The 9555-nt window shown below is 51.6% G+C and overlaps 1 protein-coding gene and 1 long non-coding RNA gene across 2 annotated transcripts; one reads left to right on the forward strand and one right to left on the reverse strand.

The window, feature by feature from the left end:
- Positions 1-418: 418 nt before the first annotated feature.
- On the reverse strand, positions 419-4766 carry ZNF503 (zinc finger protein 503). The gene is made up of 2 exons (XM_054637711.2): positions 3682-4766; positions 419-2587 (listed from the first exon to the last, which is right to left on the reverse strand). The coding sequence occupies exons 1-2, from the start codon at positions 3988-3990 to the stop codon at positions 1067-1069; spliced, it is 1830 nt and encodes a 609-aa protein (XP_054493686.1). The 5' UTR covers positions 3991-4766; the 3' UTR covers positions 419-1066.
- Positions 4767-6942: 2176 nt separating this feature from the next.
- LOC143694820 (uncharacterized) lies at positions 6943-9555 on the forward strand. Its single transcript, XR_013183538.1, has 3 exons — positions 6943-7102; positions 7807-8004; positions 8108-9555. It is a non-coding gene; the product is annotated as an uncharacterized LOC143694820 (long non-coding RNA).

The raw sequence follows: 9555 nt of genomic DNA on the forward strand, positions 1-9555 counted from the left end.
GCTTTCGGATAATCATCTTACACTTTTACAAAACAGTCTTGCCTTCCCCGTTTCTTTCTAAAGAAAGAACGAAGTCTTCTAGTTGAAAAGTAGTTTTAAAAACCAGATATTTCACAGTAAAAACATTTAAAATATAAGTTTACCTTCTTTAAAGACAGGGAAAGAGATTTAAGCGATTCTCAGCTTTCTTATTTCGTGCCAGAAAATTCTACTGACGAGGAAAAAAACCAACTGTGTCTGATTATTTTTTAAGAGAGCCCTGGGGTTACAATAAAAAAAAAACTTTGTTTTTTTTTTTTTAATTTTTAATTAAAATTGAATAAACGCTTAAGGAGAAATTAGCAGTCACCTCCATCCAAGACCTACTCGGGTTTTATAACAGAATCAAAGCGTATTTAAAAAAAAAAAAAGTAAAACCTTTTAATACATCAAATATACGGAATTTTAATCTTTAAAGCGATACATTGTCTATTTTAGTACATGACGTAAACCTTACTTAACCCTTTTTACAGGGTGGACTTAAAAATTAAAAATAGTTAAGTGTTCCTTTTAAAGAACAAAATAAGGCAAATGAGGTTTTTGGAATAGAATTGTTTTTGTTTTTTCTTCCAGAATACATACAAAAAAATACCAATTCTCTTTCAAGGGTATACACCTTAAAAATAATTGCAATTTGAAATTATAACTGACAAATTGCGAGTTGTTTTTAGTAACAAACATGCATGTAAATTTTTTTGTTTCAATGAGACATTAAATAAGAACGTACAATACAATCATAGCAATTTTAAAGTAACATTAAAGAGAAGACCTCTATCTTTTTATTTATATTCTACAATGGGTGTTCCACTTTTACCTATTGAGCTCAGTTTAGTAATGCACTTTATGATTCGTTGTCCCGCTTGAAGCTAACATAAATAAATACAGTGCTCATGGATCCAGTCCTCAAATGAACACTATTTTATAAAAAGTCAGTTTTTTTTTCTTTTCAACTTTTATAAAGTTTTGCAGGGCTTCCTTCCCTTACCGCTAGACTTTGTGTTGTGTGTCAGAGCCCCGCTGCCTGCACTCACTGGTACCCCAGGGCCGAGGCTGTGGTGAGTCTCTGCCCATAGAGTGCGTAAGGGGAGTAGTAGGGTCCGGTGGCAGCGGGCACGGGCACGGGGGCCCCGGGGGTGGGCAGGGGGCTCTTGGAGTACGGGTGGTAGCGGCTGCCGAGTCCCAGCGCGTGGTGCGGGCTGCGCAAGGCCAGCGTGCCCGGGCTGCCCGGGGCGCCCGTCGTGGGGATGTGCATGTGGCACGCCATGGCCGCAGCCGCTGCGCTGGCCAGCGACGAGGAGCTGGGGTAGCTGGAGAGGAGTTTATCGGTGCCCGGGAAGGCAGTATGGGTCCGCAAGTGGCTAAGCAGCTCCTCCGAGGTGGCAAAGCGCTTGTCGCAGGGTCCGTTGGCCGACACCCAGTTGCAGATGTGTGGCTGGGGGTCGTTGGGGAGCATGAAGCCGTAGGGGTACAAAGGGTGGCCGGCTAGCGAAGGCGGCGTGGCGCCGGTCAGCGAGGAGTGGACGCTGTGCAAAGGGTGGGTGGGGTAGACGAGGGGGTATCCGGACTTGAGGGCTTGGTCGTGGGCGCAGGAGGCTCCGGCGGCGCCTGCCAGGTGGCTGGCGCAGTGGTAGCTCAGGCAGTACGGGTCTCGGCACAGGCTCGCCGTCATCACCGACGGCGGCGACGCGCCCGCCAGCGGGCTCGACCCCGCCGGCTTGCTGCAGCCCAGGCTGCTGGCGGCGGCCAGCTGGGCTCCCACCAGGCTGGAGGATTTGGTGGGGTCCAGAGCCACTCCGTGCGGCAGGAACTGTGGCGGGTAGCCGGCGTAGGCTCCAGCCAGCGTCCCCGGGTAGCTCATGCCCGCCGGGGGCAAGGGGAAAACGGTCTGGCCCGGCTTGTAAGGGGAGACGGGGGCCACGAGGCCGGAGCCCAGAACGGAGGTGGAGGAGGTGGCGGTGGTACTGCTGCAGGAGGAGGCGGAGTCCGATGCGATGGGCTTGGAGCCCGGCGTGCTCTCCTGGTGCTGGTTGACCTCCACGTTAATCCCGGCACAGCTCACGCTAATCCGGCTGTGGCTGATGCTGGTGGTGCCCGGGCCTCCCTCCGAGCCGGAGCTGCCGCTCTTTCCGCAGCCCTCCGAGTCCTTCTTGTCCTCCCCGCCTTTGCCCTCGGCCGGCAGCAGCCCGGGCGAGCAGGCGGAGGCGCTGGAGTTGGGGCTGCCTGTCCTTGGGGTGAACGGCTGGCAGGTGGCGCTCGGCACCCGGAATCCCGACTTCTCCCCGGCCGCGACCCCCGCGGCGGGGGCGCCCGCGCAGCCCGCCGCCCCCGGCTCCTTCTTCTCCGCGCCCGGCTTGGAGTACGGCTTGAAGCTCGATTTGTCCTCCACGCCGATATCGCTGAGCTTCAAGGGGCCCGACTTGGAGTCCTTGTCGCCTCCGGAGCCATTGGAGGTGACCGTGGAGAGTTTGGAGGAAGGGGACGGGTCCGGCTTCCCTATCTGCGAGCAAGTTTGTGCCAAAAGGGCCAGGGGGCTCTTCTTTGCATCCAGCTGCGGAAATCAGAAGGACATACAAAGAAAGAGATTTAATCGGGGTCTGAGAAAACCCCCGCTGCTTACATAGGACTCTTGTCCCGTAGGTTTCTGCAGAGTACAGCCTGGAAGTAACGAACAGTTTGTGCGCATTCATCAACTTGACAGCCCCCTCCCTTGAATGCACCATTTTCCATAAAGCCTTTAAAAAGGGCTGGGGATTTTCGTATCCCCGCGAGCTCGCCGCGGCCACCTTCAATGCCCCCAGCCTCCCCGGCAGCGGCCCGGGCAGCGCGGAGCTCGGCGTCTCGGCGTCGCTCGGGCCGTGCTGGCCCGCAATCCCGCCCGTGAACTATAGCGACTGCAGCATTTCTGCACCCTGACTGCTGGCACTATTTATAAACAGAGCCCGACCTAGCCGGCGAGCAGGGCTCCCCGGGAGAAGAGTGTCCTCGCTCCGCAGAGACCTTAATGAAATCATTCATTCCCACGGACACACCCTTCCCACCACCAGCTCTGTTTCGAGTTTCGGTCCCGCAAACAGCGAGCTAGGCAGAGGGGGACCAGCAACCTCGACAGAGCAGAAAGGGGACCAACAGGCGCCCCGAAGTACAGATCCGTGTCGGTACTTGAGAGGAATCGGTCGGCGAGCCGAAATAGTTATTCTGCCGCACCCACGTTTGAGCCTGTCGCTCTCCGCGTTGTGTCGTCCCGTCCCGTGTGTGTCCCCCCCCACCCCAACACACTCCCTGCAAAAGCAAGGTTGTTTGGCTCTCGGAGCGCTGCTTATTTGCGTGGCCGGATCGCGACCCCAGCGTGGATCGGTTCTTTCCACCCACCCCTCCTCTCAAAAAGCAGAGAAAAAAAAAAAAAAGCTCAAAATAGCAAAAAAGAAAATACTAATTTTACACAGGAACTAGACATTATCCCAGTAAACACGGAAACAATACCCAGGAGTGGCTCCTTGCACTAACTCGAGATCAAAAGAAGCCCCTGTCCCGGTATAAATGCATTTCAAAGCGCAGGAAAGTGCCGAGGGCGGCTGGCGGAGCCGCCATGCACAGCCAGCGCCCGGGCAGGGACGAGGAAAGCGACGGGGGCCGGGTCCTTACCTCGATGGGGCTGACGGGCGTGGAGGGTAAAGGCTGCAGGTATTCAGGGTGTAAAATGTGTCCAGTCCGCGCCGTGAGCATTTTCAAGACTTTGATGGGAAGGCGGTTGGCTTGGCGTAGCGGGTCCGAGGGGGGGACGGCGTGGAAGCAGGGCTTGGCGGCGGCGCTGCTGCCGTTATTCCCAGCGTGCCCGTTCGGCCCGGCGAGGTCGGCGGCGCTGCGGCTGCGGCGGGGGCTGCCTCCGGGCTCGCTGAGGCTGCTGCTGCGCTTACTACTTCTTATAGCAGAAAGCGAGGGCGATGTGATCATGACCCAAAACCTCGCATGAAAACTGGGGCAAGTGGCGCCGCTCGCACTCGGAAACGCTCGCTCGCTTTCTGCGGGCGAGAAAGGAAAAAAGCCACACGCCCCCCGAGCAGAAAAACAAACATACAATGTCCCGTGGCTCTCTCTGGCGGGGAGGGCGTGGGTGGGGAGGGGGAGGGAAAGGGGGAGCCGGCCGGAGAGAAAGAGGAGGAAAAAAAGCCGAGTAATCCTTGGGCTGTGCTGGGGGCGGGGGTGGGGGCTGCGAGCGTGTGCCGCGGTCCCCCTCGGCCGCTCTCAGCTCCCCCGGCTGGCGCGGCGCGGAGCGCTCGCCTCCGCCGCTCAGCTGTGATGCGAGCCGCTGCCCATCCAGCCCGGGATCTGGCAAAGAAACTCACTTCAAAAGCAGCTGAATTAGTCTGAGATTAAAGCCTTTACCGCCTTCCAATCAAATGGGACCCCGAGGTGATTGGAGGGTCAAGGGGATGTGACGTTCCCTTTTCTGGGCTTTTTTTTTCTCCGTTTTTAATGGTCTCTCGCTCTTTTTTTTTTTTTTCCCTTCCCTTTCTCGTCCGCCTTCCCTCTCCCCTCCCCTCCTTCCTTGTTTTCGCTCCTAGGATGGGATGGGCGTTAATTCTGTGTTTCACATCACGCGCTGCGAACGTTTTTCTTCCTCCGCAGCCAGCGCGGATCGCGCGGCAGCGGCGGGGCGGCCGCGGGGCTGGGGGCGCCGCGCCTGCCGGGGGGCGGCCGCGGCCTCCGCCGCCCTCCCTCCCCCCGCCCGCCCCCGCCGCTCGCACACCGCCCCGAGCACGGCCTGCCGCCCGCCACGCACGGCGCGAACGGGCCCGGCCCGCGCCCCCCGCCCCGAGGCCGGCCCGCCGGGACCGCTCCGGGGCCGCCGCCGCGCCGTGTCCCCTCCGGGATCCGCGGAAGGGCGCGGGGCGCTTTTCCCGCCCCTCCCGCCTGACAGCGCGGGGGAGGCCCGGACGAGAACCTGCAGAGCGCCGGCCTGCACGTCGCCGGCGGCAGCGGGCGGGAGCCGGGGCGCTGCGGCGCGGCTTGCGGCGGCGCGGGGAGCGCGGCGGGATTGGGGGAGGTCGTCACACGCGGGGCTGTCACGCACAGCCCGCCGCCGCCTTTCGGGACTCTCCGCCCCGCCGTCAATTGTCAGTGCTCCCCAACCGCAATCAATCAGTTATTTGTCAGCCCCTGTCAATCCGCCCTTGATTTATGTCAGCTTTTGTTGCTGATTACAAGCCTGGTGTGACTTGAAGGGGGAAGGAGAGAGAGAGGGAGAGGGAGGAAGAAGGAAAGAAAACAGAGGGAGAGACGGGCTCCTCGGGAGAAAAAGCCTTTTAATTTACGGAATAAATCCTTGGAGTAGATTGGATTTGTTTGCCAGCAACCGGTAGCCCTCCCCAGCCCCTCACTGCCCTGTCGGGGAGGGCTGCTGGACTCTTCTTCCCCTTCCCTCTTCATCCTATTCGAAAGTGTCCTTCGTCCCTGCACCCGCCGGACTGAACCGGTCCCCGGCAGCGGGGGCCTGGGGAGGCGGCCCCTCGCCCCAACGAGAGTACTGGTTCGCCATTTATGTGCTGGATTTTCAGCTAGGCTGTGTTGAGAGCCGTCTGGGTACGGTCACGGTGTCCACCCGGGCGTTACATTCGTCCTGCTTTGTGTCTGTGCGCTCCCGAAGGGTACCGAGTCCTCTGCCCTCAGCCCCGTTTTTACCGGGGCCGGCAGATGCCCCGAGCGGAATCCGCAGCCCTTCAAGTCGCTGGGTTGCCTTTTTCTTTTCTCTTTGTACTTTGCTTCCCACTATCCCCCCACCTCCTCATCCCATAACATTTTTTCACAGGCAAAATGTGTTAATCAATCTTTTACTTTTGTTTCCGGATCTGACATGGTGGCCCACACAATCTACAACATTAACAAAAAGGTCACTTAGAGATAAAACACGTTTGACAAGTGAAGAACAAGGCAAGTGCTTTAGGGGTCGCGTCCAATTCCTGACCTGGACTCCAACCAGAACAGGCGCTGATCCTGGAAGGGTTGGACGAGAGGAAGGACTTTCACTTTCTCACGTTTAGATTTGCTGAACCCAGTCCTTTTTCTTCGCTTGAAACACCGGTCTGCCCTAGTCCCTAAACAGATATGTCAGATAGTCTTTAATGACCTGCTCTTCTTACGAGGTATATGCAAGGCAGGTTTGCTCGGTACCCCCCCCTTCCCCCGCCAAGAGGTACCCTTTAAATCTTGCAGCGCAGTGAGTATATCTGCTGTATTTTATTTAAACCACTTTACTCTTTTACTACAGTGTATAGAGTAGGATAAATACACGGAACTCCTCTAGCTTTAATAAAGATGTGATTAATTTTAACAAACTTTTAAATTTCTATCTTTTCTCTGAAAGATAAGGTTTATTGGCACAACTTCTCAGTGGAGAATCTTTAAAACGTACTTTCATTTTGCAATCACCGCGGTCATCTTGCAGGACCATCAAAATTAAAAGGCAGGGGAGAGGAGGTAGAGAAAGAAATCTTGCATAAAACCCACGATATTGCAATAGGACTGACAAGACCCACAACTTGCCCTCAAGGAACTCCCCCCCCGGCCCCCCTCCTTTATCTAGAGTGGAAGTGACTTGAATCTGCCCCAGGTTTTCCCCCAGTTCTTTCTTTTGTTGTCAAGTCCAATTGATAAATGGAGTGCAGTAAAACTCTGGAAGAAAAAAAAAAAAAGCTGAAACCTTCATTTGTGTTCATTTGCATTAAAGTGCTTGGAACAGCTGTTTTCCTTACAGGACCGGGGAGACTCCTATCTGTTTTCTCGTTGTATTTATCCTGCCTCCCAGGGTGAAAGACTAAAGATTAATTGTCTTAAGGTAGAGTCAGCTGTGGGAAGGCTCTCCCTCCCCATTTTTCCTTCCCTCTTTTTTTTCTTGTGGAGGTGAGGGTGATTTCGGGAAGGGTTGTTTTACTTGTAAGCCAAGGAAGCAGAGGCGATAGCCGGTACTTGTATAAAACAGGCAGCGCACCGACGGGAAAAGCGGGGGACGGAGCGGGGGGAACGGAACGAACCCCGATCTTTCTGGCTGAAGTAGAAGCATCAGAGGGTAATTTAATTAGCAACTTCAGAGGACAGCTTTTTCATTTGCTTCTCTTTTTCATTTTTTTTTCTCTCCCCTCAGCCTTTGAAATGAGATTTAAATCTCACTCAGTACTGTAAACTTTTTTTATGTAGAACCTTGTAAAAAAATCAGCCCCAAGACATCTCCTCCCCTTTGCGCCCTCCAAAGCATTTTTGAGCTATGAGAGCTTATTCACTGCGCTTAACACACGCAGAAAACGATTCCCAGCGAGGGGCTCGGAGTTAGGATGCACACGCGTAGGATCGGGCGGGCGGCGGGGCTGCAGCTTGAAAGCGGTGCGGAGTTTGTGATTTGCCTGCTGCGGGCTCCTTTCCTCTCTTGAGCCGAAGAAGAGCGATTCTGTCCTGCTCGTTACCTTCTCGAGGGATTCTTGTTTAATGAGTCCGTGCAGACGGTTTGCTGTTTGGCATTTACTTGTGTAGTCTTGTTGAAGTTTTGGTGGCTGTTGCTTTTATTCCTTTGAAAAAAAAAATCCAAGGGTTGGAACCCGTCTTCCTCTTTTTACAAAGGAAAATTGTAACTTTAAAAAAAAAAAAAAAAAGGAGAGCAAAGGAGGAATTAATTAACAAGTGCCAGTCCACACTTTCCTTTACCTACCAGCTATTGGCAAGCATGTCAAGTCGATTTTATTTGCACACAATGGAAATGATTTATTTTCTCTTAAAAAGGAGTGGGCTGGCAGATATTTGAGGAGGAGAGCGAGAGCGAGAGCGAGAGAGGAAAAAAAGTTTGAAAATGCCTTGAACTATTCACTGTCGAGATGGCTAATCAGTATTGAGGCTCGAGGGCACTCGGGCAGCTTTTCAATGCGGTTTTCCTTTCATCTCAAGCTGGATGGAGGCGCTCAATTAAAAGCCTATCAGTTTGTAAGTAAATCAACGCCTATCAAAGTTGTCACATCAAACAAAACGATTATTATTGCAGCCCGCCTCCCCTATTAATCTCCCTCTAAAATAATCCGCTTGACAGGTCAGGCTGGCGAGCTGCAAACCCTGGTGAGGATCACCCAAAAAACCCGGACTGACTATTTTTCCCTCGGGAGAGCGAACTGCAGAAACCTCGACACCAGCGTGCCTGCTCTGAGAGCTTGCTCTCTTGCCATTTAAGTGTCAGCTTCTGTAGATCATGTTGGAAAAGGGCGTTTAGTCTTTTAAACGGAACAGCAACAACCCTACAGGCCCTTTAGTTTAGCTTTTTTGTTTGTTTGTTTGTTTTCCTCCTCCCCCCCTTTATTTTCTATCTTTTCGAACAAGACTAAGATGTTAATTAGCAGAAGCAGAGTTGCTGAGTTGTGTCTGGGTTGTGTTTCTGTGTGTAACACAATTCAGTTACATGTCTGTCCATCCGGTGCGTCAAATTTATTTCCTTTGATAGTACTTACATTTCACTATCTGCCCCAAGGTTTTTATTAAGATATACATTGCAGTACATTTTTGTAGATGGTGCATCTTCTTTCTTTTTATTTTTTTTTTCTCACACGAATGATAGTAATTCATATAAGAAGATAAGAAATGTGATGGGTTATCGGAAATACACCACCACAATTTGGTACATTTGGAGAGAGGCTTTTTTTCCTTTTTATTTTTATTTTTTTTAATGCGAGACTGCATGTGCTCAGCTAATAACTGATGCGTCTGCCCAGGTATCCAGCAGAGGTGTGGGGTATTTATTCGAGAATATTGTTAAAGCGAATAGTTGGAAAGCTTGCCAACATGAAGTAAGATTTCCAAAGCTCTCCCCTGTTCGCATAGTACCTGAAAATATTTACCCTTATGATTGTAATTACTTTCCTAACACATAGAAGCAATATATATTTTACTCTGCATGAGATGTAGGTAATCGTTTTATAAGCGGTGATAATTTCAGAGCCATCTTCAAAATAATAGTCACGTTTAAGCGAACGTGAATTTTAGTAGTCAGTGGCATTTTTACTAAACGAGCAGAAAATCACTTTTGTTTGCTTGTTTGGCTGGTTGCTTACTGCTTTCGGAAACATAACTTCACCTAGAATGTTTTTAAATGCGTTTGTCTAATTTTGTTCCTTTTGTTACACCGAGATAAGGAAGAGATTAATGCACCTAATAATAAGAAAACCCCACCCCAACCTTTCTCTTTTTAGCCCTTTGACAGATTTCCCTCTTGACATTGTTTCATGTGTGAGTGTGAAAATTTTTACTCCCGTGTCGAAACCCGTTTGCCAACAGCTATTTTCCAAATCTACCCTCTTTTATGTTTAAGGTGTTTCTTATGCAAACAGCTGTTATTTAAAATATGCCTTAAGGTAACTTTCTAGAGGGAGAGGGAGAGAGCAAGTCAAATAATTGCAATGACACGAGCAAGGCTGGGTATGTTTCCTGTTAAGTGCATGGAGATTTTTAGTGTCATTTCATGTTTTTAAATGTACTACGATTAAAATC

The sequence above is a fragment of the Agelaius phoeniceus genome, chromosome 9 (genome assembly GCF_051311805.1).
Source record: "Agelaius phoeniceus isolate bAgePho1 chromosome 9, bAgePho1.hap1, whole genome shotgun sequence".
Classification (NCBI taxonomy): domain Eukaryota; kingdom Metazoa; phylum Chordata; class Aves; order Passeriformes; family Icteridae; genus Agelaius; species Agelaius phoeniceus.